The 13,883-nt window shown below is 46.2% G+C and overlaps 1 protein-coding gene across 1 annotated transcript; it reads left to right on the top strand.

Moving 5' to 3' along the window:
* The first annotated feature begins 1,055 nt into the window (after positions 1 to 1,055).
* LOC142068962 (olfactory receptor 10A3-like) lies at positions 1,056 to 1,998 on the top strand. The gene is made up of 2 exons (XM_075119078.1): positions 1,056 to 1,324; positions 1,611 to 1,998. The coding sequence occupies exons 1-2, from the start codon at positions 1,056 to 1,058 to the stop codon at positions 1,996 to 1,998; spliced, it is 657 nt and encodes a 218-aa protein (XP_074975179.1).
* The last annotated feature ends 11,885 nt before the right edge of the window (positions 1,999 to 13,883 follow it).

Genomic DNA, 13,883 nt, shown 5'->3' with positions numbered 1-13,883 from the left:
ATGAAATAAAATAAAATAAAATTTCAATAATTTTAAAACTTACAAATAAAATGCAATAACAATAAAAACCAAGTCATCTAAAATAAAAATAATCTAGAAATAAAATTAATGACAAATGCATTTTAAAAAAGTCAAAATTGGCATGAAAACCATCATCTGAAATCATGGAATTACCCATGAAATGGAAATTTGGGTTCCTCACTGCTCTACTAATATGACAATATAACATTTCTTAAAAATTTCCAATAGAAATAATTTATGCAAGAGAGGGTAATTTTTTAGCAAAATGGGTGGATTCTCGCTTTAAAAGGAGATTGGGTAACTGTATGACCAGCAGTAACATTTCCAACACTGGGGGCTAACTGCAGGGTTTTTCAAATTTCATTCTTCCTTGCATAAGATGGTCACCTGGCTGAGTCTCTGTATGTGGAGCGTCCTACTGCAGGACTATGAACTATTGTCCTAGCAAAGGACAGGTGTTTCTGTCTGTTTAGGAGAACCTTTTCAAAGGACGCTAACAGAGTTAGGCTGCCAATTTCCCCTGCAATTAACTTGCAGTTGGCTGCCCACCCATTGCAACTCCCAGCCCTATTTGCTTGGTTTCTTTCTGTGTTGCAGCTTCCCCTCAAATATAACATTCTGACCCATTTCAGCCGTGGAACTCCAGCCTACTTTTTCTGCTTTTAGACACCAGACAGTGATATCTGTTACTAGTTGGACCGATACCTACCTAATCTGTTTCCTCTATCTGTGTTTCTGTGCGGTGGTGTGTGAGCCCCAACACCATAGTACCTGAGTGCTTGGTGCCATCTGTCAAGGTACTACACAGGTTTCCAGAGAGATTCACATTTTGTTTAACCGGCAGTCTGCTCAGATATGAAATCTGTCCCAGGGATCAAGGGAGATGGCATTTCCCCACCCCTGTCTTCTATTCTCAACTCAGCTATTTTTTCGGTAGCCAGAAGAGGGAGACAAAGAAAACAATGCTGACATTTATTGAGTGAATGTTGTTCATTTATATCACAGAGTTAATTTCTTCCCCATAGGCATGCCTCATGGTGAGCCCGGAACAAGGAAATCAAATGTCCCTCACAGAATTCATCCTCTTGGGATTTGGGACTTTCCCTGAACTGCAAATCCTTCTTTTCCTGCTATTTCTTGTGATCTACATTGCAACCATGGCCGGGAACATCCTCATTGTGACCTTAGTTGTGACTCATCAGCACCTTCACACCCCCATGTACTTCTTCCTGGGAAACTTGTCCTGCTTGGAGACCTTCTACACCTCGACCCTCCTGCCCAGGATGCTGGCCAGTCTCCTGAGATGAGGACAGGACTGTTTCATTTAGTGGGTGTCTCACACAATATTATTTCTTTGGTTCTCTGGCAGGTACAGAATGCCTTCTCTTATTGGTGATGCCTTAGTATCGGTATTTAGCAATATGCAATCCAATGCACTATGCAGCCAGTATGAGTGGCAGGGCCTGGATCCAGCTCGCAGGTGCTTCTTGGATAGGTGGCTTCCTAGGTAATGGCATAACAACGTTCTCAATATCACAGTTAACTTTCTGTGGCCCCAATGATATTAACCATTTCTTTTGCGATCTTATCCCCCTGATAAATCTCTCCTGTAATGATCCTCACCTGATGGAAATGTTGGCTTTCACACTCATCTTGATTTTCTCACTGCTCCCATTTCTATTTACCTCGATGTCCTACATCTGTATCATTGCGACCATCCTGAGAATCCCTTCCACCACTGGGAGGCAAAAGGCCTTTTCCACCTGCTCTTCCCACCTCATTGTGGTGACCATTTTTTATGGAACTCTGCTAACTGTCTATATGTTCCCAACGACCAACACACTGAGAGACTTCAAGAAAGTTCTCTCTGTCATCTACACTGTCCTGACTCCCCTGGTCAATCCCATCATTTACAGCCTGAGAAATAAAGAGGTCAAAGAGGCCCTGATGAAAACTTGGAGGAAATGCAGTTTCTGACAATGTTAGCTGATCTGTTTCCTTAGGTTACAATGAAATTGATATAACATGGCGTGATTTGGGGTCAGTATCAAAGCCTACTAAAGTACAAGGTCACGTTTCCATTTGCTTCCATTGGTTTCTTGTCATGCTTTTGCAGAGTCACAGCCCTGGGAGAAATGGAGGTACATAGACCTTTTAAAACCCCATGACCCCATTCTTTTTCAGACCAATATCAGATGCCATTGGTGGGTACTACTGGGCTGGTGGGAAACTTGAACTGGTGACTGATCGAAGTTCAGACAATGGGGGGAGATTGTGCTCAGGGAGAAGGTGCAGGGTAAATGGATGCAGTTGGAATGCTGAGCATCCATCCCTTGTAGGGTGAGAGATACACCCAGACACATACAACACCTACATTATAAAAACACACACAACACCTACATTCCCATCTTTAAAAAAGGGAAGAAGGAGGATCAGGGGAACTACAGGCCAGTCAGCCTCACCTCAGTCCCTGGAAAAATCGTGGAGCAGGTTCTCAAGGAATCAATTCTAAAGCACTTTGAGGAGAGGAAAGTGATCAGGAACAGTCAGCATGGATTCACCAAGGGCAAGTCATGCCTGACTAATCTAATTGCCTTCTATGATGAGATAACTGGCTCCGTGGATGAGGGGAAAGCAGTGGACATGTTATTCCTTGACTTTAGCAAAGTTTTTGACATGGTCTCTGTCATAAATATAAAGGGAAGGGTAAACAGCTTTTAAACCCCTCCTGGCTAGAGGAAAAACCGTTTCACCTGTAAAGGGTTAAGAAGCTAGGATAACCTCGCTGGCACCTGACCAAAATGACCAGTGAGGAGACAAGATACTTTCAAAGCTGGATGGGGGGAGGAGAAACAAAGGTTCTCTCTGTCAGTGCAAAGTGACAGCAGAGATGTGGTATCTGCTAGTTTTCCATAAGTCTCTCAGGGTTACCCAAGATAACTTTGGGGATCTCTGTCTTGCATCTGGAATGTTTCCTGAAAGTGTCCAAACAGCTCAGAGAGACAGAACCATTCCCTGGATCCATTCTTACAGCTGTCTTCCCCGGAAAGCAGTCTGGCAAGTTTTTCCATCACAGCATGGTTATTTTCTCTGTTGACTAAATGCAGACTGGGTCTATGGATTTCCCTTTGTCTAACACAATGACCCGTGCTTTGAAGTTAGCATGTTCTTCATTTACATTTCCAAGGCTCCAATTTCATTTGATGGGCAAATGTAATTACTGGGATACATGTGATGTAAATTGCAATGTAACAGCATACAACAATCCTTCCTTAGTTTTCATGAAGTTCACACGTCAAGTAAATTCACACTTTTGATCTAGGGTTACTTAAGTACAGGGATAGCATACAACGGGTTACAGATAAGTGAAGGCAATATCCCGTTTCCTTTGAACTAAATTAACACTTGAGTGAATTAGTACACTTAACATTTCTTTGATAGTCACACGTTAGTGATGGTAATATAGCATGTAGTTCTGTTTATTTGCCTGAGATAGAACTTGGGGTTTTGTTTGCCCACTTGAATTTTGAGGTTTTTAAAATAGAATTGTGTGTGTCTCATACCCATATCAACAGATGTGAACAAAGGGGGGCGGGACACACTGTGTGTTGCTTCTGCCTACAGCCAGATGGGATATTTTAGTACAAAGAGAAAAGATACAAAATAGAGTTCAAGTCTTGCTGGATATGGCGCTGGAGGATCAAAAGCATCACACTTTGGGAAAAATTCCACAAAGACCAACAGACTTTGTTTTTGCTTTCAATTTTACATGTGTCACCAATTGTCGCCATCCCCAAATCCATGGCCAGTTCCATCACAAACACCAGATCTTATTCTGATTCTGGATGTGTTGCCCAAATCTTTCTCGTCTTCTTCTTGGCTTCAGCAGATTTTGCCTTACTGACCATCATGGTACTATGAGTCACTGATGAACAGGACAGCTTGTGTCCAAATGGCAGCCAGTGCCTGGATCAGTGGTATTCTCAACTCTGCACTGCACACTGGGATCATCTTTGAAATCTCCTTCTGTGCAGGCAATGTGGTGGATCAGTTCTCCTGTGAAATCCCCCAGCTCCTCAAGCTCGCGTGCTCTGACTCGTACCTCATTGAAGTTGGGTTTCTCATCTTTAGGGGGTCTTTCATGCAGGTCCCCACATCTGTACCCTAGAGTTCAGAGTGGGGAAGGAACCTTGACAATATGTTAGTCATCTTTTTATTATTTTAACCTAAATGAGTATACATCATAGAATATTAGGGTTGGAAGAGACCTCAGGAGGTCATCTAGTCCAATCCCCTGCTCAAAGCAGGACCAACGCCGACTAAATCATCCCAATCAAGGCTTTGTCAAGCCAGGCCTTAAAAACCTCTAAGGATGGAGATTCCACCACCTCCCTAGGTAACCCTCCTAGTGAAATAGTGTTTCCTAATATCCAACCTAGACCTCCCCGACAGTAACTTGAGACCACTGCTCCTTGTTCTGTTTTCTGCCACTACTGAGAACAGCCTAGATCCATCCTCTTTGGAATCCCCCTTCAGGTCGTTGAAGGCTGCTATCAAATTCCCCCTCACTCTTCTCTTCTGCAGACTAAATAAACCCAGTTCCCTCAGTCTCTCCTCATAAGTCATGTGCCCCAGCCCACTAATCATTTTCGTTGCTCTCCACTGGACTCTCTCCAATTTGTCCACATCCGTTCTGTTGTGGGGATGTAAAAACAGTGTCATTCTTGCTATGGTGGAAAGACTGTTTTAAAGAAAAACTTTTCCAGAGTTTCCAAAATAAAATCTGACTTGGACTAAGGAGGCCAAATCTGGATTCCATAGAAGTGATTGGGTTTAGCTCCCCACTTCAAAGAGATCAGGATTTGGCCAATAGACTATCTAGACAAGGATCCAGATTTGGCTGACAGCACCCTGGAGAAAGCGAGTGTGACAGAGAGGTCAGGGTCAGATTTCCCAACTCAGCTAGATCAGCACCAATGCAGAGTAGACCCAATGACATCACTAGTTGACTCCTGGTGAGGTTTTGGCCCAAAGTCTCTGGGCTACACTCAGTAGTGACATGAACACTGGTATAAGTTTCTTGTCTGGGGTCATTTTGTTCTAGCCCTGGTGTAAGTGGTCAAGTGCCATCACATGCACTGATCTGGTCTTCCATACGCCTTCCCATGTAGATATACTCACACCCAAGCTGAGAAAGGATCTCAGAAGTTGGCCTGTTGGTAGTATTAGAATATCATCTTTGTGCATGGTTGTGTACACTACATATATGACAGACAAAAGCAGAGTATGTGATTAGCTAGAGAGACAGACAGACAGGACCATTCCTTGTCCTAACCCACAACCTCATTTAGTGATAATGATCGATTTCTATTTGATTGTGAATTACATGAGCTAGCTAGCTAGTGTGACAAAGTTTCTCCTCTACCTTGGTGGGTCTTGCGCTTATTGGTGGATTTGCTCGCCTTGGAGCTTCACGACAGCCCTCAGTTTGGCCATTTTTGTGAACCCACAGTCCAGGTCAACTCCTCCTGTGTCTGACCAGGAGTTGGGAGGTTTGGGGAGAACCCGGGCCCGCCCTTGACTCCAGGTTCCAGCCCAGGGCCCTGTGGAATGCAGCTGTCTAGAGTGACTCCTGAAACAGCTGTGCGACAGCTACAACTCCCTGGGCTACTTCCCCATGGCCTCCTCCCAACACCTTCTTTATCCTCACCATAGGATCTTCCTCCTGGTGTCTGATAATGCTTGTATTCCTCAGTCCTCCAACAGTCCACGTTCTCACTCCTAGCACCTCTTGCTCCCAGCTCCTTACACGTGCACCACAAACTGAAGTGAGCTCCTTTTTAAACCCAGGTGCCCTGATTAGCCTGCCTTAATTGATTCTAGCAGCTTCTTGATTAGAACACCTGCAGCCAATCAGCCTGTCTGTCTTAATGGTCTCAAGAAGGTTTCTGATTGTTCTGGAACCTTCCCTGCTACCTTACCCAGGGAAAAGGGACCTACTTAATCTGGGGCTAATATATCTGCCTTCTACTACTCTCCTGTAGCCATCTGGCCTTTCCCTGTCACACTAGATAATGAATAATCTATGGAAATTATTGTGCAAATTATTGTGCTGCTTTTCCTGTTAATGATTGTCTATGTCCAGATCATGATTTTCTTATAAGTATTCCTTATTACACATTATTTAGCAAAGATTTTGTATGATGATATCTTACTCCATCACTCATTTACAAAGAGCTCATCCTAACGCACTTAGTGTTTGAACTTTGAGCTGTTTTGACCGGATACATTTTTAACATGCTCTGGTTTGCTTCTCTGAACAAATGGAAGAATCACAGACAGGTTAGAAGAGACCTCAGGAGGCCATCAAGTCCAATCCCCTGCTCAAAGCAGGACCAACACCAACTAAATCATCCCAGACAAGGCTTAGTCAAGCCGGGCCTTAGGCCAATGCTCAGCTGATTTAAATTGTCATAGCTCTATTGAAGTCAACAGATCTCTGAGAATTTACACTAGCTGGGGATCTGCTCCAAACACTCATGATTATGAATCTAAAACACATGTCCTTTGAATAATCTGTACAATGGTCCTGATTCCGCAGCCACTTCAGCACGTTCATATGAGTTGCCCCATTGAAGGTTTAAAGGTAAACTCATGTTAAAGTCCCTGTTGAATATGGGTTAGGCCTATGGATAGGGCTTAAGCCTAACTCCAAACCAGTGCCAGACTCTGACACTCTTTCCATTTCTCTCCTTTCCCAGTCAAATAAAGTCCTGCAATTGGTGCATTGGAATTACTCTCCCCGTCTGGCGTCTTTCAAAAATTAGGATTGTGGGACCTGACGTGTCAGTGACTTTCGGCACCACACCGATGAATGGAGTAGAGAGAGAGAGAGCAACATTGACAAGGACTTGCACAGAGAAAGGACGCAGTGCCACTGTCCATGTCATCAGTGTTAGGCGTATTCTGATGTGAGGCTCCCACAGTCATGCCAGTTGAAGCTGTTCCAGTCTGGAAAAATAATTAAAGAGTTGTTGGAGCAGGGGGTCTGGACACTGGGTCTCCCAGGTGAGTGCTTTGACCACCAGGCTACAGGGTAATTCTCATGTGCTCTCTCTCCCTCTCTGACCAATGATTCTTTAATTATTTAATTCAAAGTGGAACAGCTTGAACAGGAGAGGTTGAGGGAGCCCCACATCGGAATATCCCACAACCAAGTGATTAGGACACTCACCCAAAAGTGGCAGATCCCCCTTCAAATCCCTTCTCCTCCTCAGGCTGAGGGGGGACTTGAACTGGGGGTTTCCCCATGGCCAGGTAAGTACCCTAACCACCGGGCTAAAAGTTAAACAGGAGGGCCTTCTCCTTCTCACACAAAACACCAGAGGTGCCTGATGCAAGGAGAGGGTTCCCACTTATGCATCACAAGCAGGGATAGGCATCACCCAACAGTTCTACATAGGCAACTATCTCTGTGAGGGGGCGGAGCCTGGCACATCCGTATCTAGTCATCATCTCCCAGTGGTCAGGTAGGCACCTCCCCACCACCTGCTGGCAACTGTGGATCCCATTTAGGTGTTTACCTCTCCCCATTCATTGAACAGGGAGACTGGGCTCCGAACACGGGCTTTAGGAATCATGGGGATTTTCTAAGTGCCTAAATGTTAGGTGCTGCAACGCTCATCGTTAGAATATCTAAAGGCAAAATTTTTAAAGGTATTTAGGTGCCTGGTGGGATTTTCAAAAGCATTTAGGTACCTAAATCCAATTGAAATCAAAGGGTGTTTTGAAAGTCCTACTAGACGCTTAAATACCTTAAAAAATCAGGTCCTAATTCCTTCTGTGAATCTAGCCCTGAGTGTCTGATATCCCCTAAGAGGCTTTAACAATATCATCCCAGAAGACTGAAGACAGATCCAAAAACAATATTTTTGAGCCCTTCCTGACACTGAAGGGCTTTGTAAACTGCAGCCATATCCAGACATGGGTTCTACTAATGGCCCTGTCCCTTTAAAATGAGCCAGACACAGACCCCAGGACCAAACACTCATGAGTTTGAGCTTTTAAAATATAAGGCTGCTCCCTTCTCAACTGAGATAGGGACCACCTCACCTCTAGATCATGCAGAACAATCTGGTCCCAGCAGGGTACACGAGAAAGGCTGATATTCATTGGATAGCTGACAGTCAGTGGTAGCTGGGCAGCTTTGAAAATGAGACCTCTTTGAAAATGCCAGCTGAGGGCTTTGTCAAGTGGAAAATTATCTATTGTCAGATTTTACAAATGACCCCTCTCTTCATCATTGGCCAAACAGAAACATCCATCCCTGAGCTTTGCAGTGTTCAACATCCAGCCTTGCCTTCATCACTGCCTAGGGGTGCACAGGGACCATTCCCCCGCCAGGCCGCTAGTGACTATGTTGGCATAAGCATCAAAGTTTGTGCCTTGTGATGGCTTCATGGTGGCCTTAAGAAATGGACTGGGGGTCTTTGTGCGGTTTCTAGAAGACGTGTCCCCAACACACAAACGTAGGCATCACTGGAAATAGATTTGCACTCTTTTGCTCCATTACAATAGAGAGGTCCAGAAGTATGCAGAAAGGAATCCTCTGTCCTATATAGCAAGGGTCCCTCCAGGGCAGGGGAGAAGCACACAAGCGGGGAGTGGGGAGTGAGGGAAAATTGCACAGCTGCCACCTGGGCTTCTATATATACTACTGAAAAATGTCAGACTTCAGAACCTTGGGCTAATCATCTGGCTGCTCAGGGTTAGGGTGGTGCAAAGAAAATTAGGATACAAGGGGACAAGACAGGAATCTCTGTATATTAAGTCTGGGATATTCAAAGGGGTCTAAGGACGTTTGAGAGGGGCTGAGGTCTCAGTTCACGCCCCATTTCCATGTGGATGCTACAAATATTGTCGAGCAGGATGGGACAGGCTGGCTCGGGAGATAAGAGATGAAGTTGCTGCTTTCACCTCTAAGTCACCTGTCCAAACCCAGCCCCACTGAGCAGGAGCCGAGGGCTAAATGCGCAAAAGCATTTAGGTGCCGAAGTCCAAAATTTACATCCTCTAAACCTCTGCTCAGCTGCTGGCTAACCCTGTAAGCACCTACATTTCCCTGGATAAAGTCCACTGTGGTCGCTATTGCAGAGGTATGCAGATGGTGGTGTATCAGTTGTGGAAACCCAAGGTTTGCTCCAATAGGCTCTTTTGCAAATGATAGGTGTAATGTTTCTGAAGTTCAAGTGAAGCCCAGGACTTAGAACTTGAGAAGATAGACACAGCGTTAGGATTATAAAGGGATTTAGGCACCTACCTATTCTAATAGGTGCCCAGTGGGATTTACAAGAGCACCTAAGCAGGTTAGGTGCCTCACTCCCATTGAACGTCCATGGGATTTAGCCACCTGGCTTACTTAGGAGCTTTGATTAATCTCCCTAGGTGCCTGTCTCCATCGGTAGGTGCCTAAATGGCTTGAGCAGTGCAAGACGGTATATTCCTGAGGTACAAGGCTGGGAGCTGGGGGGAGCTGTCTGGTGCCTTTCTTTGGGGGATTCATGAGTGGCTCTGGGAGCATTCATGTAATCTAGCTGGGTGTGTGGCTTCACATGCTTCTGGACTCAGTGATAACAGCACCTGGAGGGAGTTGCTGTTAGTCACTAGGAGAGCATTGTGAAAGACACCCCAGGCTAGTGAATTCAGGATCCACAGCAGTCCCACAGTCCCAGGTTGCACCCTGGGGAACATCATCACACACTCCCACTCTGCCTAGGCACACAGCATGATGGGAATGCTTTGCTCAAATGGTGACTTTTGGCTGGTGTTGGATCACAAGTCACTTTGTTATTGGGGGAGGGGTAATAAAGGGTTATGTATCCTTCTTGTGTGAATCAAGGGCAGCAGAACTGTGCTTGACATACCCCAATTGAGGATCTCACCCTCAACTAAACTGCACTTGCTAAGCAGGGGACATGGGTGCCAAAGGCCAGGGGAGTTATGGGGGTGTGTGTACCTGCTTGCCTGCCTGCTTGCCTGCCTACTAGCGTGGATCCTTCGTAAGGGGTTTTGGACATGGTTTGTTTCTTTCTCTCTCCACTGTGTAATAACAGAGCTGATTAAGATTCATTTGAGAGTCCTGTTGCAGACCAATAGAACTAAAACTGCTAATAAGCAGGTCTAAGCATGATTCCTGCTTTAGGACAGTGTCTCTGATGCATAAGGCTCGCCCAATAACAGCTGAAATCACTGAGAGCTGTGTTATGTGGTGGGACCTCACAACATCCCAGAAGGTGCAGGATGGCTGGCGCAGCAGAGCAGCAGGGGCCAGAGCCACTACCTTTACATCGGAGAGAGCAAGGTGCCTTTCTTTCCATCCACCAGGGTGGGTACTGAACTCCACAGATGCACCTCTGAACTCTGGGCCTTTACTGACCAAGGACAGCAGCTGTGAGTGGGGTGCGGTGAAGGGATGGGCACCTTACAGAAACTTTTGGTTGTGGGACTTAAGAACCTGAGGCAAAAGGACACTGCCCAACATATTCTGGGGTGGGTGTTTTGCTCATGGTTTATGTTATGAATCCTGCTTGCAGTGTTTTCCCAAGTTAATGCCAGGTTCCTTTCCCCTTTTTTATTGTAAGCAGAGTCAGGATGAGCTCCACCCTGACATCGAGTGGTGAGTTGTGGCAAGTTGTGGAAAAGAACTTCAGGGGCTGATCTCATTTGCATAGGTACACACACCCCGCCTAGCATGAGCCCATAGCTGCCCAAATGGTCACTTTGGCTGGTGTGGGCTCCCCAGTGTCTCTGTTATTGGGGCAGGAAGAATAAATTGTTATTATCCTGATTATGTGAATCAAGGACAGTGGAACTGCACTTGGCCTTTTGTTATGATGGAGGGGCTTGCCATCAACTAAGTAGCACTCGCTAGACAAGGGACATTGGTTCCAAAATTCAGTGAATTGAGAGAGGTGTTAGTACTTGGTGTTATGGGTTCTTTTGGGGGAGGCTTTGAAACATCAGTTGTGCATTCTTCTTTCTCTAGTGTGAAATATCAGAGTTAATTTTGGGTTTATTAGGAGTCTAGCTACAGGTGCTGAGCTGAATTTGTTTTGGGCTTATGGTGGACTAGCACTGAGGTTCCTACTACTACAAGATGAAATTGCTAAAATTACTGAGCACTGTATTAAGCAGTGGGGAACCTGACAATATATTGCTGAGTGGAGTAGGATGGTGGGAACTGCTTGCAGGATGGCTGGTAGAGCAGAGCAAAGCCCTATGGAGCGCTGGGGCAGTCTACTTAGGATCATGTAAGGTGCCCCTTACCACACACACACACACACACACCCCAGACTGGGGAGTAACACTCTGCAGATGAACTTTTGAACTCTGGCGCTGGGCTTTTGGGTTCTGGGACTTTGGGTGATCTTTGGGTTGCTGGACTCAAGAGATATTTGGGTTGTTAGACTCAAGAACCAGAGGGAAAGGACATGGCCCAATCTGCTGGGGTGGGTCTTTGCTCATGGTTTGGTTGATGAACCCTAGTTGTGGTGTTTTCCCAATTTAATGCTGATGTCGTTTACCTCATGTTATTAAAGATTTTCTGCTCCACCGAGAATCTGTGCTTACAAGAGGGGAAGTATTGTCTCTTTGAGGCACCCAGAGTTGTGTGTAAGATTTTCCCAGGTCACTGGGTGGGGTCTTGAGCTGGTTTTGCATTTGCTTTGTTGAGAGGGAACCCCTGTGTAGTGAACCCGGCCCTTGCTGCTACCAACTCGGCCTGGCAGAAGGGTTACATTATTAAAAGTTTCTTTTCTACACTCGGACTCTGTGCTTGTGAGAGGGGAAGTGTTGCCTCTAGAGGCGCCCAATGGGGGATGTGTAATTTTCCCAGGTTACTAGCTGGGGGATCAAGCCAGTTTTGTGTTGTATTATTGAAAAGGAACCCCTAGATATTGAACCCGGCCCTTGTTGCTACCAACTCCAACTGGCAGAAGGGTTACACAGGTTTCTTAAAAGTGAAGGGGCAGGTTCTCAGTTGGTCTAAATCATTATAGCTGGGTAGGTGCGACCGCGTGGTACTGCCGGCTGGGATTGCTGCCTGAGGCAGAAGCCTCCAGCTCGCATGATATTCCAGGCAGGACTGAATCTCCATGAAACGAAACATAAAGAAGAGAATTATCTGGAGTCTCTGACTCCCATTTGGTGCTCTAAGAGGAGAATGGCCATGTCTGTCCAGCTGCCCCGATCGACCTCACCAAGGTCTGCCAGGAGCACCCAGGAGGCATGCGCCAGCTATCAGCCCTACTGCACCGTCTGCTGTGAAGGCAAGGAGCTGCTGCTGTGTAGCAATGCAGTACCACGTCTGCGAGCAGCACCCAGGAGACGTACAGTGAGCTGAGCGGGCTCCAGGCTTGCCGTGGTATGGTGTTTGCACAGATAACCCAGGAAAAAAGGCAAGAAACGATTGTCTGCCGTTGCTTTCACAGAGGGAGGGAGGAACGGAGGGATGGGGGGCCTGATGACATGTACCCAAAATCAACCGTAACAACGTTTTTGCCCTATCAGGCATTGGGAGCTTAACCCAGAATTCCAATGGGCAGCGGAGACTGCGGGAACTGTGGGACAGCTACTCACAATGCACCGGTCTGTAAGTCGATGCAAGCCACGGTATTGAGGACGCACTCCGCCGACTTAATGCACTTAGTGTGGACATACGCGATCAACTGTAAAAAATCGGTTTCTAAAAATTGACTTCGATAAAATCGACCTAATTTCGTAGTGTAGACATACCCTAAGGCAGTTAAGCATCTAACTCCCATTGTGCAGACAATGGGCTTTGGGCACCTGTTTTCCTGAAACCACTCTGAAAATCCCTGTCATATCCCACACCTTGGAGCAAGTGTCCACTGTCTGCAGCACCCACACCCCCTTGGTTCTGCTCTAATTACACAGGATGCTGCAGAGTCAGTTACAGGTCCCCTGCAGAGGGCCAAGCCCATTCCTGGGGCCTCTCCATAGAAATCAGGAATTAGTACCCGGGATACATGGTGCCCATTCTGTTGAGCTGTTTTCTACTCACTACCCTGATATTTTTTTTTCCTTTGACTACAGGGGTGTGAAAGGGACAATTCACCTTGGAGGTCCCTTGAATATGTGCCAACTACTTATGCCAAACTATTTGTTCTACCTTGTATTTAGTTGTGACACTCTGAATTCCTTTCCCACACCTGAGAAAGAGCTCTGTGTAGTTGGAAAGCTTGTTTCTCTCATCAACAGAAATAGGTTGGGTCAATAAAAGATATTACCTCATCCACCTTGTCTCTCTGTTCCCCGAAACAGCATCTTTAGAGAGCAGGTCAGTCCCTGGTCTTAGCTTCCAGCACTAGACGTATGAAAGGAGAGGAAGTCTCAATTCCACCCCATGTCCACATGAATGCTATAGCCATCTCGGCGCAGGATGGGACGTGCTGGCTTGGGAGATAACAGATGAAGCGGCTGCTTTCATGTCTAGGTCACCTATTCAACCCAGCCCCGGTGAGCAGTGCCCCAGTGTCCTCCCGTTCTGAGCTCTGTGAAAAATTGCCTCATCTCCTTGGACACGTCATGAAAGCACGCACCAAACATCTCATCCATCCAAACTAGGATGCGTTAATCCCCTGTGAGGAGCCTCAGCAGAGACCATGGACCAGCGCGGACCTGAAGAGATCATCTCAAAATGGGAGAGGGTAGATCAGGCTCCCAGTCCCCTACACTACATGGTCTCTCCATGGAGATTGCGATAGCCATCAAAGGAGCCAATTGTTGCCAGTCAAAGTAAAGGTGGGTTCTGTAGGGATGGGCTTTAGTGTGGAACCAGAACC

This window comes from Caretta caretta, chromosome 14 (assembly GCF_965140235.1).
Source record: "Caretta caretta isolate rCarCar2 chromosome 14, rCarCar1.hap1, whole genome shotgun sequence".
Classification (NCBI taxonomy): domain Eukaryota; kingdom Metazoa; phylum Chordata; order Testudines; family Cheloniidae; genus Caretta; species Caretta caretta.
This window is presented reverse-complemented; position numbering and strand designations above follow the sequence as displayed.

What these genes read in the sequence shown, in the direction of transcription:
- LOC142068962 (XM_075119078.1), top strand. Translation starts at nt 1,056, where the DNA reads ATGGTGAGCCCGGAACAAGGAAATCAAATGTCCCTCACAGAATTCATC. An exon ending in ATGCTGGCCAGTCTCCTGAG is followed by an intron (nt 1,325 to 1,610) that starts ATGAGGACAGGA and finishes TTGCGATCTTAT; the next exon opens with CCCCCTGATAAATCTCTCCT.